Source organism: Felis catus, chromosome F2 (genome assembly GCF_018350175.1).
Source record: "Felis catus isolate Fca126 chromosome F2, F.catus_Fca126_mat1.0, whole genome shotgun sequence".
NCBI lineage: Eukaryota > Metazoa > Chordata > Mammalia > Carnivora > Felidae > Felis > Felis catus.
This window is the reverse complement of record NC_058385.1, coordinates 82,369,667-82,383,549: the sequence shown is the minus strand read 5'-3', so window position 1 is coordinate 82,383,549 and position 13,883 is coordinate 82,369,667. Positions and strand designations below refer to the sequence as shown.

Genomic DNA, 13,883 nt, shown 5'->3' with positions numbered 1-13,883 from the left:
TCACCCCCTTGCTCTTTGTCAGCACCCCACTGGTTCCCTCAGCCGTATGGTGTGGCACCACGTACGTGCCCAATTGGAGCAAGTTCTAGAATCCCCTCTACCTGCTGCCCTGCTCTGGGCCTGGGCTGGTGTGCAGTTAACACCGCCACTTACCCCTCCGCCGGCGGGTGGGGTGGGGGGAACCCCAGATCAGACCAGGCCCCTAGGGTTGGAGGGGCCCCTCCGCTGACCTGCCCCACCCGTTTCCGCGGTGGGGGGTGGGGGGTGGGGGAGGGGAGGCTCCGGGCGTGGGGAGCGGCGTCACGTGGGCCAGGCGGGGCGGGCCAGAGTCCGGGCGCGGGGGCGGAATGGCGGCGGAGCGGGACCCCGAGGCGAGCGCGGCGGCCCGGCCGCTGCTCACCGACCTCTACCAAGCCACCATGGCGCTGGGCTACTGGCGCGCGGGCCGGGCGCGGGACCAGGCCGAGTTCGAGCTCTACTTCCGCCGCTGCCCCTTCGGCGGCGCCTTCGCCCTGGCCGCGGGGCTGCGCGACTGCGTGCGCTTCCTGCGAACCTTCCGCCTGCGGGACGCAGGTAGTAGCCCCGCCGTTCCCGGCCGGCCCCCCACGACCCCGCCAGGACGCCCCCCACTTGATGAGCTGTCCCCGCCGGGACAACCCACCTCTTCGGGCCCCAGCGAGGCCCCCACGACCCGCAGGGCCACCTGCTACCTAGATGACCCGCCCTTGCCAGGACACCCCACCCCGGCCAGGCGAGCCCCCACGACCCCCAGGACACCTGCCACCTAGATAGACCGCCCCCGCCAGGACAGTTTCCCACCCCACCCCACCCCCAACTCCCGACCTGGAGAGTCCCCGACCCCTCCAGGCCACCTGCTACCTAAGCCAGCTCCCCCCGCTCCGCCCCAGGCCTGATGAGTCCCGGACAAGACTCTCGCCTGACGAGAGTCTTCCATGGCCCAACAAAGGCCCCCCAAGGCCCCCTACAGGCCCCTTTCTTTACCGCGGTCCCAGCCCCGACGAGTCCCCACGGCCTGCGCTGGCTCCAGCCCACGAGGGCCTCTGTCACCCCCAGACGTGCAGTTTCTGGCCTCGGTGCTGCCCTCCGACACGGATCCCGCATTCTTCGAGCACCTTCGTACCCTCGACTGCTCCGGTGTGACGGTGCGGGCCCTGCCCGAGGGCTCCCTCGCCTTCCCCAGCGTGAGTGCAGGGTGAGCGGGGGCAGAGGGGCGCGGGACCGAGCGGGCCGGGCGGCGCCCAGCTGACCACCCTCCCCGCAGGTGCCGTTGCTACAGGTGTCAGGGCCACTCCTGGTGGTGCAACTGCTGGAGACGCCACTTCTCTGCCTCGTCAGCTACGCCAGGTTGGAGGGGGGGGCCCCGCCGGCCGGAGGAGCCCGGGGAAGGCAGGGCCCCGGGAGAAAGAGCGGCGACTTCCGGGGGGGCGGGCCTTTGGGAGGGGCGTGGCTCCGTGGGTGGGGTGGGGCCCCTAGGCTCTGTGGGTGGAGCGCAGGGCCCTGGAGAGCGGCTTCCGGCTCCCACTGTGGAGGGCCTCAAAGAGGGCCGGCGGTGCCGCGGTGACTTCCGGACCCTCACCGCAGGTCCCCTGTTCCTTTGCCCCCCACAGCCTCATCGCCACCAACGCTGCGCGGCTTCGCCTGATCGCGGGTCCGACGAAGCGGTTGTTGGAGATGGGGCTGCGGCGAGCTCAGGGCCCCGATGGAGGTCTTACGGCCTCCACCTACAGTTACCTGGGCGGTAAGAGCCCAAGGAGGGATACAGGGGTCAGGGAAGGAGGAGGCCTGCCAGAAGCCCTCTAGCCGAGTCTGACGCCCGACTGACGCCCCCGCCCTCCTGGCCCCTGATGCAGGCTTCGATGGCAGCAGCAACGTGCTCGCGGGACAGCTGCGGGGGGTGCCCCTGGCTGGAACCTTGGCTCACTCTTTCGTCACTTCGTTTTCGGGCGCTGAGGTGCCCCCTGACCCGGTTAGCATCCCCATCCCTCTCTCCTCCGCTGCCCTCCAGAGGGCAGTCCTCGAAGCCAGTCCTTGCCCAGGGGAAGGAGGGACTGCCATGCCCCGCCCATCTGAGCCACCCTAGCAGGTAGCTGCAGTCCTGCGCTCAGAAGCTGGCAGATGGTGGCAGGCATTATCCCTGCTTAGACCTCAGCCTTGGGGGAGCCAGTCCTCACCCTGCTCAACCACTAAGGGTTGTCCATCCTTCACTCACCCGTTTCCATAGATGTTGGCTCCAGCTGCCAGTCAGGGCCCCAGGGTAGACCTGGCTGCATGTGTGGAGGCATGGCTGGAACGCGTGTGTGCCCATCTGGGGCTAGGGGTGCAGGAGCCCCACCGGGGGGAGCGGGCAGCCTTTGTGGCCTATGCCCTGGCTTTCCCCCGGGCCTTCCAGGGCCTGCTGGACACCTACAGTGTGCAGAGGTGAGGCCCAGGCACCCCCCTGGGTGGGCTCTGCCTGAACACCTATGGCCCCTCCACCCACCCTTCTCATCTTGCTGGCAGGAGTGGTCTTCCTAACTTTCTGGCAGTAGCCTTAGCCTTGGGGGAGCTGGGCTACCGAGCCGTGGGCATAAGATTGGACAGCGGTGACCTTCTGCAGCAGGCCCAGGAGATTCGTAGGGTCTTCAGGACCGTTGCGGCCCAGTGAGTCCCCTGGGAGGGGTTGTGCCTGCTGAGAGACCCTCTTGCGGGCAGGACTGTTGGGATGGGGCAGAGGGAGGGAGGGATTTGCTCCTCCCAAATTGAGGAGCTCTGATCTGGCGGCTACCACAGTGGAGACATCGGGGCTCTGGGGGAGAGGTCGGGGGAGTGGTTCACCCAGGGGCTTGTAAGCAGAAGGCAGAGCCCATGTGGCTGAGGCCAAATTCTCAGGTGGGGAGGGTGGGGGGAGGTGCGTAACTCAGAATAGAGAATGACCAGGTGAGGCAGGAGCACCTGAGGGCTGTCCACCCGTCACAGGTTCCAGATGCCCTGGTTGGAATCAGTCCCCATCGCCGTCAGCAACAACATTGACGAGGAAGAGCTGGCCCGGCTGGCCCAGGAGGTGGCGGGCAGTGGGGAGCAGGGGCAGGGGTGGTTAGGAGGGCTCTGGGCCTGCAGATGTCAACCAAGCTCAGTGCCACCTTGTCCCTCCTCCTCCAGGGCAGTGAGGTGAACGTCATTGGCATCGGCACGACCATGGTCACCTGCCCCCGCCAGCCTTCCCTGGGCTGCGTCTATAAGGTCAAGACAGGGTCTGGGGTCCAGTGGAGTGGGCCAGAGGGGTCATGGGTTTGGGGGGAGATTCCCACGGTCCCATGCACTTGTCTCTGCAGCTGGTGTCTGTGGGAGGTCAGCCCCGAATGAAGCTGACTGAGGACCCCGAGAAACAGACACTGCCTGGGAGCAAGGCCGCTTTCCGGCTCCTGGGCTCCGATGGTGAGGCCCCTCCCATTCCCCACGGCCCTCCTCCTCGAGTCCCCAGGCCCCCCACTTTATTCCTGCTGCACACACAGGGTCTCTGCTGATGGATGTGCTGCAGCTGGCAGAGGAACCACCACCCCAGCCTGGCCAGGAGCTGAGGGTCTGGCCTCGAGGGGCCCGGGAAGCCTGTGTTGTGAGGCCTGCCCACGTGGAGCCCCTGCTGAGACTCTGCATTCAGCAGGGACAGGTAACTGCCTCTACCTGCTCCCTCAGTCTGCATGATGAGCCTGAACTGAGCCCTGGCACCTGCTCCTGCCCCCTGCCCCAGCCTCTCCCTTCCCGCTGCCCCAGCTTCATGGGCCACTCTCACCTCTCCCCTTCCCTCTCCCCGCAGCTGTGTGGGCCTCTCCCATCTCTGGCTGAATCTAGAGCCTTTGCCCAGCTGTCCCTGGGTCGCCTGAACCCTGAGCACAAGCGGCTGGAACAGCCCGCACCATACCAGGTAGATAGATGCCCTCCCCCCCACATCATTGTCACTTTGCCTTGTGTGCCCTCTGTCCCTACAGCCACCCGTCCATTCTCTCTTTTCCCTGTAGGTGGCGCTGTCTGATGAGCTACAGGCCCTGGTGGACCGACTGAGTACAGGAGGGTCCTCATGAGAACTGTGGTGGAGACTGCCTGGAATCAACATGAGTCACTCACTGTCCTGCACAACTTGTCCCATGTCATTTCTTCACTCAGCCTGCCACTCACTTGACCCCCAGGGCCTCCAAGGGTGGGTTGGAGTCTGGGGTCAGAGCACCGGGTCATGCTCCCAGGGGAGGCCCAGGCTCTGCCAGGGTGGGGAGGCTGTCCTGTGCTGAGGTCTGAAGGTCGCAAGGAGTTAGGCCAAGGCTGGGAGTGTCCAGGGCTTGGGAAGCTGGACTGGGGTTGGGGGGGGGGGGGGACAAGGCTATGGGGAAAGGGAAGCTTTGGTGCCCACCCAAGAGTTGTTGGAGTTGCTGCAGGCAACTAGGGAGGGGGAGCCACAGGGCAGGGACGGGTGCCAGAAAGAGGGTCTTGCGTCCGGGCACGGCCCCAGACTCCCCTGCCAACCAAGGTCCCCGCCCCGGAGAGGTCAGCAGGGCACCCCAGCTTCCAAAGCCAAAGAAGTGCAGGTGTCCCAGGCCACCGCTGTGGCCAGGCCTGCAGGACTCTGCCACTGGGAACGCTGGGCTCACGGGCTGTACCCAGCCGGCTCTCTCCAGGCCCTGGCATCTGTCACAGGGTCAGCAGGGCCTGGGCCCCAGGGGAGCCGGCTGCTGATGCAGCAGCCTTGCAGAGAGAAAGGCTCAGGGGTGCACACGAGAGCCCGTGAAGAGATTCAGGGCGCTGGGCTGGCCTTGCCTCGCGCACATGAAGCTGGTCAGGCTTCTGGAAGCTTTGGCAACTTGCGTTCCGGAGAAACCACTCACGAGAGACGTCCTAGGCTCTGGGGGAAGTAGGGCAGGGGCGCCGGGCGCCTCTGATTGGTCCGGCACAAGGTGGCAAAGGCAGGTGAGGGCGTGTGGAGGGGAGCGGGCTTCCCGGGGGTGCTTCCTAGAACACTTCCGCCTCTCCAGGTATCTGACCAGACTGGCTTTTCTGGATCCCTAAGCTTAGGGCAGTGCCCATGTCACTGGGTGAGGATGACAGAATTTAGGGCAGAGGCCCTGGGGAGCATGAGGCTTCGAGAGAGACAGACTCACGAACACCCACATGGCAGAACACACCCGCCCCAGGTTCCCACAGGTCAACACTTCTCAGATGCGCACTTCCCAGGCGCCAGGACCCGGGGGACCCACCTCAACAATGGCAGTCACCAGCAAGGGCACCTGCGAGGCGGCCTCTGCTCCACCCCGAGGTTGCCTGAGCTGGGAGGTGGTGACGGCTCTCCCAACCATCCTCATCCCCCAGATGTCTGGCTCCGTGGGAATGCAATGGGGACAGCCCAGGCCCTGCCTGGACACATCTGCTTCTTTAGGGCTGAATCAGGCCAGGCTTTAACTTAGGATTGGGCCCAGACTTCTGGTCCCTGCTGGGGCTTCTTCAGGGCTGGGCACACTTCCACGAGGTCTCCCCGCCCAGAGGGGCTGGAGGTCAGGGGTAAAGGGCCCTTCTCCCCCTCTCCTTGTAGATCCACATGCCAGGGCTCTCTATCCTTTCCCCAAGGCCCTGGTGGGCTGAGCCAGATCCCAGACGCTCAGGTATCAGGCTGGCTACTCGCTGCCAGCAGCAAGGGCAGGAGGGCCCTTCACAAGCCCCTGCTGTGTGCCACACCCGGGGACGCCTCGGCGTGGCTCCCCAACCCCCCACACGCACAGAGCATGAGCTCACACGCATGCGCCACCACGCCTGTCCCGGGTCCTGTCTGCCCGGGGCCAGCTTCTAGGTCAGGCCCGCGCATGACTTCCGGGGAGAACCAGTGGCAGGTGCCGTAGGCTGGGTCCAGCTGAGTAGCTTGGGGTGTGCGGCAGCCATGGCTTGGGGGGTATGGGGCAGGGCTCGGGGGGGCCCTGTGGGGGCCCTAACCCTGACAGCTCTGGCTGAAGAGATCCGGGCCAACCAGGGGCAGCCCCCAGGACCCTCTTCCATTGACCCTCAGCCTGAATCTGAGCTTGAACCTGAGGCGGAGCCTACGGGTGTCACTGCCATCCCCACAGCCCACCCTGTGCCCTGCTCTCTGCCCAGGGTGCAAGAGCCAGCCCCCAAGGGGCTCTATCAGGTGAGTGGTAAGGGAAGGGGGGCCGAGGGGACCACAGGGAGGAGGCTGGGGAGGTGCTGGGGAAGAGAATTGGGAGAGGCAAGGGGACTCCGTACATCCCACCCACCCTGCCCTAGGACCCCCCAAATTCCTGGGAGGAGGGGGCCCTGGCTGACCTGGCATTGTATGCGGCTGCCTGCTTGGAAGAGGCTGGCTTTGCGGGGACCCAGGCAACAGCCCTCACACTGTCCTCAGCCCTGGAGGCCCGGGGGGAGCGTCTGGAGGAGCAGGTGAGCCAGCACCCCCTCCCTGCCCCCAGCTCCTGTCGTGGAGTCCCCAGGTTGGGGGATCTCAGTGAGCAGCCTGTCAAGCTCGCTCCCTTCGGGTGGCACCTGCCCAGGGGGGTCCAGAAAGTCTCCCACTGACGTGGGCTCCCTCACGCCAGGTGTATGCCCTGGTGCGCGGGCTGCTGGCACAGGTGCCCAGCCTGGCCGAGGGGAGGCCGCGGCAGGCGGCCCTCCGGGTACTGAGTGCGCTGGCCCTGGAGCATGCTCGGGAGGTGGTGTGTGCGCTGTTGCCTAGCTCGCTGCCCCCGGACCGGTAAGCCGCCTGGCCCAGGCCAGCCCCGCGTCCCGAGGCACCACGCAGCTTCCTTCCCTCTTCCAAATTGGCAGCAGTCTCATCCTGGAGGGGCGGGCTGTGGAGAGGGCCTCAGTTCCCTCCGTGTGACTCCTGCCCTCCACCTGCCCCCCCTCCCCCCAAACCTCGGGGGCCTGCCTTCTCCCTCCGGGTCACACTAGGAGCCCAGCCTGGGGGTAAGCTCCAAGGTGGGGTCAGCAAGCCTGGAGCCCCTGGCTGTGTGGTTACCCTGCCCCAGGAGAAGTTCTCTCTGGTTTTACTCTCCACAGTGATCGTCTCCACTATCGGGTCTGTTTCGGGGTTGCTGGCCCGACCAGGTTCTGAACGGTCCCTGCCAGGCAGTTAAGGTTGCAGGTTATTTCTGCACTGATGCTGGTTATCTTGCTTCTCTGGGATTTGGGGGTGGAGTGTCGGGGGGGGGGCGGGGGGTTTACCTACTCTCCCACGCGGGAGTCCCAGTGGCCACCTCCCACCCGGCCCCGGGGACCCCCCACATCAGACCGAGTCTCGGGCGCTCTGCACCCCCAGGGTGGCCGCTGAGCTGTGGCGCAGCCTGAGCCGAAACCAGCGCGTGAATGGGCAGGTGCTGGTACAGCTGCTGTGGGCACTGAAGGGCGGAGCCGGGCCCGAGCCGGAGGCACTGGCGGTAGGTGACTCCCTTGGGGCCCCGGGGGGCGCCCAGCGCATGCAAGATGTTCCTCAAGCATCAGCCGCTTGTCCTGGTCCCTGCTCCCTGCACCAGAGCCTGAGATGGGCTGCTTGTTGCACAGGCCACTCGTGCCCTTGGGGAGATGCTGGCTGTGTCCGGCTGCGTAGGCGCCACTCGGGGCTTCTACCCACACCTCCTGCTCGTGCTGGTCACACAGCTGCACCAGCTGGCGCGGCGCGCGTCCTCCCCTGACACCCCCAAAGCTTGGACCCCATCGCACCGAGGGCCGCCACACAGCCACGCCAGGTGAGGGCACACACCAGAGCGGAGTGAGGCCTGGGCCGGTGCCCTCCCGGCCCTCACCCCCCGCCCCCCTCGCTGCCTGCCCCCACCTCCAGCTGCGCTGTGGAGGCCCTGAAGGCCTTGCTCACCGGGGACGGCGGCCGCATGGTGGTCACGTGCATGGAACAGGCTGGAGGCTGGAGGAGGCTGGTGGGAGCCCACACCCACCTCGAAGGCGTCCTGCTGCTGGCCAGGTGCTGGGGAGGGGGTGGGGGGGGAAGAGGCAGGGGCAGGAGGGGGGTCGGGCGGAGACGTCTCCCGGGGTGAGGCGCCCAGAGGAGGGAGAACGCCCGTTTCCGCCCCATTCCCAGTGCCATGGTGGCCCACGCGGACCACCACCTGCGAGGCCTGTTCGGGAACTTGTTGCCCCGGCTGCGCAGCGCCGACGACACGCGGCGCCTCACGGCTATGGCCTTCTTCACCGGGGTGAGCCTGCGTCCACACGGGCGGTGAGGGGTGACCGTAGACCCGGCCTCTGGGCGGTGCCTGGGGACCTCGAGCATACTGACTCCGCGTCCCCGCTCAGCTGCTGCAGAGTCGGCCCACGGCAGGGCTTCTGCGGGAAGAGGTCATCCTGGAACGGCTCCGCGCCTGGCAGGGCGACCCCGAGCCCACCGTGCGCTGGCTGGGCCTGCTCGGCCTAGGCCACCTGGCGCTGAGCCGCGGGAAGGTGAAGGCCGGGGCCCCGGGCGGGGCCCGGGCGGGGCCTGCGAGGGGCCGCCCACGAGCCCCCCCCCCCCCCCCCCGCAGGTGCGGCACGTGAGCAAGCTGCTGCCCGCGCTACTGGGCGCGCTGGGCGAGGGCGACGCGCGGCTCGTGGACGCCGCGCTGGGCGCGCTGCGGCGGCTCCTGCTGCGGCCTCGGGCGCCCGTGCGGCTGCTGAGCTCCGAGCTGGGGCCGCGCCTCCCGCCGTTGCTGGACGACGTAAGCCCCGCCCCGCCAGGCTGCCTCCCCGCCCCTCCAGCCCGCCCGGCCTCAGGCCTCTCCAGACCCCCCGCCAGACCGCCCTTCTCCCTGGACCTGGGTTCCCGGTGTGCCCTGATCCCTTCCTCCCACGCAGGCCCGGGACTCGGTCCGCGCCTCGGCTGTTGGACTTCTCGGGACGCTGGTGCGGCGGGGCCGGGGCGGGCTCCAGCTGGGGCTCCGCGGTCCCCTGCGGAAGCTGGTGCTGCAGAGCCTCGTGCCGCTGCTCTTGCGCCTGCAAGATCCCAGCAGGGACGCCGCTGAGGTCAGCTGCCCCCCAAGACTGTCCCGCTGCTGTCCCCATCCAGCCTTCTGCATCCCCACCCTGCGCAACTCCAAAGAGTTCTACAAGGACGTCAGGTGCAGGTGTCAAGGGCTCCTAGCTTCCTGGTCTTTCCTGGACCACCTGCCCTGGGCTCCTCCACCCCTCGTCCTGGCTACACCCCAGCCACCTCTTGCCTCTCCCTGACCCCTACCCCTGCTCCCTTCGCCCGTCCTAGAGTTCAGAGTGGACCCTGGCCCGCTGTGATCACGCCCTCCGTTGGGGCCTGCTGGAGGAGATGGTCACCGTGGCCCACTACGACAGCCCTGAGGCCCTAAGCCGCATCTGCCACTGCCTGGTCAGTAGGGGGAGCACCCACTCGGTCCCGTGTACCCCAGGGCCACTCTCCCAGCCAAGGTGGTGGCAGGTCTAAGACCTCAGGCCCTGACGCCGTGCCTTGGGGGTTCGCCAGGGGGCCCCATCTCCTGGCCTCACCTTTGCCACCTTCTCTCCATGTGGGATTGGCCCTTCCATACTGCCATAAGCCTGTCTGTCCCCAGGTTCAGCAGTACCCGAGTCACATCCCCAGCTTCCTGAGCCAGACCCAGGGCTACCTGCGGAGCCCGCAGGACCCCTTGCGCTGGGCAGCTGCTGTGCTCCTAGGTGAGGCAGGACTGGAGTCACACTGTCTCTTGAACTCAGAGTTCTGGGAGCTGGACCGGCCCCTCCCTGGTGGGGCCTGGGGCCGGCACTCACTGGTTTGCCTTGGTCCAGGCTTCCTCGTCCATCACACAAGCCCCAGCCGGGTCAACCAGGAACTGCTGGACTCCCTGTTCCAGGGTAAGGACCCAGCTCGCTGGCCAGGGTTGGGGTCCTAGAGAGGCTGTGGGTGCTAGGACGGAGTGGATGGGAATGGATGGGTGGAGGGCCAGGAGTCTGGGGTACTTAGCGGTTCTGAGAGTCTTGCAACCCTGCCCGAGACGCCCTGTCCCTGCAGACCTGGGGCAGCTGCAGAATGATCCAGAGCCAGCCGTCGTCGCCGCGGCTCAAGTGTCTGCCCAACAGGTGGCGCTGCTGGCCCGCGCACAGCCGGGGCCGCGCCTCCCGCGTCTCCTCCGCCTGGGCCTCTGGCGCCGCGCGGGTCCCCACCGACCCCCACCAGTCTACGCGAGCAGTCCATTCCAGCCCCGGAGCGTCGTGGGCCGCTGGGGCTGCTTGGGATCCGGCTGTGCCTGACCCCAAGCCAGCCCGCAGGGTACCTGGGTCTGAGGCAGGCACCGCACTGCTCTGTGGTTCATCCTGGGTGGGGGGTGGGGGGAGCGATCCGCAGAAGAGGCTCCGCTCCAGGGGCCCCTGGACCCGGTACCAGATGCTGTGAGCAAGCCCCCTCCCCCTCTCCTGCACACAAATCCTCCAGGCCCAGGGCCACGACGGCCACGTGAGCTGGGATGGAGACGCCTCCTGTCCGAGTACTGTTTCAGCTTGGGTGAATCCGTCCCCACTCAGGCCAGACCTGTTGCTCTCCAAGCGCCCAGGAGTGTGCCCCCACCTCTGCCAACCTCAGCCTGGGCTCCCGAGCTGGGGTCTGGTTGGGGACACTGTGGAACTAGCCCAGCCCGGGGAGCTGGTGCCCTGGCAGGCTGCCTGCCCTCCGGGTCTCTGTCTCTGCGCACAGCCTGGCTCGGGCTCCCCTGCCTTCCTTGGCACCCCTGCCCGGCAGCCCATCATCCTCCATCATGTGTCCACTCATCACCGGCCTGTTCCCACATCCCCACACCCTCACCCCTGCTAGCCTGCCAGACCTCACCTGAACCTTCTCCAGGAGGTGCTCCTGACCGCCCCAGGGACACCACAGGCTTGGGATGATACCTGTGGGCTCAGGTGTGGGGTGCCGACATCTGCACCCCACTAGACTGAGCCCTCAAGACGCTCCCCCGTGCCCTGTGTGGGCTCGAATGAGGAGAGCGTGACCCAACATGCAGAGAAACAGCCCCTCTGTTGTGACTGAGCCTCTCTGGGCCGTTCAAGGCCCTCCACCTAGCCACTTCAGAGAGGCCTTGGTTCACACAGCCTTTTGGAGGGGCTGGGAGCAGTCCCCCCAGACTGGAGACCCCTTGGGGTCCTGTCCACCCACTATGGAAAGTGTTTAAAATAAACACAGGTGGATTTAAAGAGTCTGGCGTCTTTCTGGAGCCTGGGTCTGAGCCAAGGTTGAAGTTCTGATGACCGTGGCCTGGTCCAACATTGCGCTCAGGCTGGGGTTATAGATAAGGCAGCATGTAGCCAGGAATGAGGGTCAGCCAGGTTCAGGGTCCAGGCTTATGACTCAGGGCTTACCTTGAGTCAAAGAGCAAGTTTGAGGGATGCCTGGGTGGCTCAGTTGGTTGAGCATCTGACTTCGGCTCAGGTCACGATCTCGCGGTTTGTGAGTTTGAGCCCCACATCGGGCTCTGTGCTGACAGCTCTGAGCCTGGAGCCTGCTTCGGATTCTATGTCTCCCTGTCTCTCTGCCCCTCCCTGTCTTACGCTCTGTCTCTTTCTCAAAATGAATAAACATTAAAGTAAAAAAATTAAAAGGAAAAAAAAAGCGAGTTTGGGAGCTCAGGCAGGAAGGAGGTGGGGTCTCTCTTTAGAGCATTTCTAGGGCCAGGCAGGGTCAGGCCAAGGCCATGTGTGGTTTGGTGTATTTGTTCAGAGCCTCCAAAGCAGTTGCCAGAACAAGGTTAAAGTACGTAAAACCTTGGGTTGCAAGGAACTTGTTCTGCAAGTGTTCTGCAAGAGAAGCAAACATTTCTAATAAATTTTAACTTGACAAACGAACGATGTCTTGCAATACAAGTAGTATGTGATGCTGAATGTCACATGATCATAACTGAGCCAATGGTTCTCTCTCTCTCTCTCTCTCTCTCTCTCTCTCTCTCTCTCTCTCTTTCTCTGCAATTGTGGCCCATGCTTGGATGCTCGGTCTCAGGCTGCAGTGTTTGACAGAAATCAGTGATTTTTCAGAATGCCGGAAGGTGCCCGTCACTGGAACTAGTGTATTTTTCGTCACTGCAAAGCACCTGTGGGCAGTCCTTTGCTTTTGAGCTTAGGAAGGCTTTGCCTCATTCTAGGTCAGGCTGCCTTAGATGGAGACCCTCTCCTCTGCTGCTGTTGAGTAAGAAGTTGCTGCGGCCGAGGTCAAAGAGGTTTTTGCCTGCTTTCTCCTCGAGGATTTTGACGGCTTCCTGTCTTACGTTTAGGGCTTTCATCCATTTTGAGGTTATTTTTGTGTCTGGTGTAAGAAAGTGGTCCAGGTTCATTCTTCTGTATGTCGCTGTCCAGTTTCCCCAGCACCACTTGCCGAAGAGATTGTCTTTATTCCATAGGCTATTCTTTCCTGCTTTGCCAAAGATTAGTTGGCCGTACGTTTGTGAGTCCATTTCTGGGTTCTCTATTCTGTTCCATTGATCTGAGTGTCTGTTTTTGCGCTAGTACCATACTGCCTTGATGGTTAAAGCTTTGTAATACAGCTTGAAGTCCAGGATTGTGATGTCTCCAGCTTTGGTTTTCTTTTTCAACATTACATTAGCTATTTGGGCTCTTTTGTGGTTCCATACAAATTTTAGGATAGTTTGTTCTAGCTCCGTGAAGAATGCTCCTGTTATTTTGATAGGGATTGCATGAATATGTAGATTGCTTTGGGTAGTGTCGACATTTTAATAATATTTCTTCTTCCAATCTATGAGCATGGAATGTTTTTCCATTTTTTATGTCTTTTTCAATTTCCCTCACAAGCTTCCTATAGTTTTCAGTGTATAGATTTTTCACCTCTTTGGTTAGGTTTATTCCTAGGTATTTTATGCTTTCTGGTGCAATTGTAAATGGGATCAATTCCTTGATTTCTCTTTCTGCTGCTTCATTATTGGTGTATAGAAATTCAACCGATTTCTGTGCATTAATTTTATATCCTGCAACTGTACTGAATTTATGGATCAGTTACAGCAGTTTTTTGGTGGAGTCTTTTGGGTTTTCCATATAGGGTATCATGTCGTGGGTGGAAAGTGAAAGTCTGACATTCTCCTAGCCGATTTGGATGCCTTTTATTTCTTTGTGTTATCTGATTGCTGAGGCTAAGACTGCCAATACTATGTTGAATAACAGTGGCGAGAGTGGGCATCCCTGTCTTTTTCCTGACCTTAGGGGGAAAGCTCCAAGTTTTGGGTGGTATTAGCGGTGGGTCTTTCACATATGGCTTTTACCATCTTGAGGTATGATCCTTCTATCCATACTTTCTTGGTTTTTGTCAAGAAAGGATGCTTTATTTTGTCAAATCCTTTGTCTGCATCTATTGAGAGGACCACGTGGTTCTTGTCCTTTCTTTTATTGATGTGATGAATCACATTGATTGATTTGTGGATATTGAACCAGCCCTGCATCCCAGGTGTAAATCCTACTTGATCGTGGTGGATAATTCTTTTAATGTATTGTAATTGGCCTGTCCTTCTCCTTTCTGGTGGGGTCTTTGTCTGGTTTTGGAATCAAGGTAATGCTGGCCTCATAGAAAGAGTTTGGAAGTAGTCCTTCCACTTCTATTTTTTGGAACAGCTTCAAGAGAATAGGTGCTAACTCTTCTTAAATGTTTGGTAGAATTCCCCTGGAAAGCCATCTGGCCCTGGACTCTTGTTTTTTGGGAGATTTTTGATTACTGATTCAACTTCTTTACTGGTTATGGGTCTGTTCAAATTTTCTATTTCTTCCTGTTTCAGTTTTGGTAGCGTATATGTTTCTAGGAATTTGTCCATTTCTTCCAGATTGCCCATTTTATTGGCATATAATTGCTCATAATATTCTCTTATTATTGTTTTTATTTCTGCTGTGTTGGTTGTGATCTCTCCTCTTCCATT

General features: G+C 62.2%; 2 protein-coding genes across 4 annotated transcripts; both read left to right on the top strand.

Moving 5' to 3' along the window:
* The first annotated feature begins 296 nt into the window (after nt 1-296).
* NAPRT (nicotinate phosphoribosyltransferase) lies at nt 297-4,131 on the top strand. Its single transcript, XM_006943496.3, has 13 exons — nt 297-573; nt 1,075-1,202; nt 1,283-1,365; nt 1,629-1,759; nt 1,872-1,987; nt 2,243-2,439; nt 2,521-2,661; nt 2,977-3,061; nt 3,160-3,240; nt 3,333-3,435; nt 3,513-3,667; nt 3,815-3,922; nt 4,017-4,131. The coding sequence occupies exons 1-13, from the start codon at nt 348-350 to the stop codon at nt 4,077-4,079; spliced, it is 1,617 nt and encodes a 538-aa protein (XP_006943558.2). The 5' UTR covers nt 297-347; the 3' UTR covers nt 4,080-4,131.
* Nucleotides 4,070-11,169, top strand: MROH6 (maestro heat like repeat family member 6). Of its 3 annotated transcripts, none has more exons than XM_023248507.2 (15): nt 4,070-4,195; nt 5,181-6,163; nt 6,280-6,432; nt 6,588-6,742; nt 7,310-7,427; nt 7,552-7,736; nt 7,829-7,966; nt 8,084-8,198; nt 8,299-8,442; nt 8,523-8,696; nt 8,833-9,000; nt 9,236-9,355; nt 9,558-9,660; nt 9,772-9,837; nt 10,063-11,169. In XM_023248507.2, exons 2-15 carry the CDS (start codon nt 5,918-5,920, stop codon nt 10,437-10,439), a joined length of 2,262 nt encoding a protein of 753 aa, XP_023104275.1. In that variant the 5' UTR covers nt 4,070-4,195; nt 5,181-5,917; the 3' UTR covers nt 10,440-11,169. The 3 variants fall into 3 exon arrangements, with proteins under 3 accessions (XP_023104275.1, XP_023104276.1, XP_023104277.1); XM_023248508.2 differs by having other exon boundaries at nt 4,117-4,195; nt 5,576-6,163; XM_023248509.2 differs by lacking the exon at nt 4,070-4,195 and having other exon boundaries at nt 4,279-6,163; nt 9,995-10,379.
* Nucleotides 11,170-13,883: the final 2,714 nt, after the last annotated feature.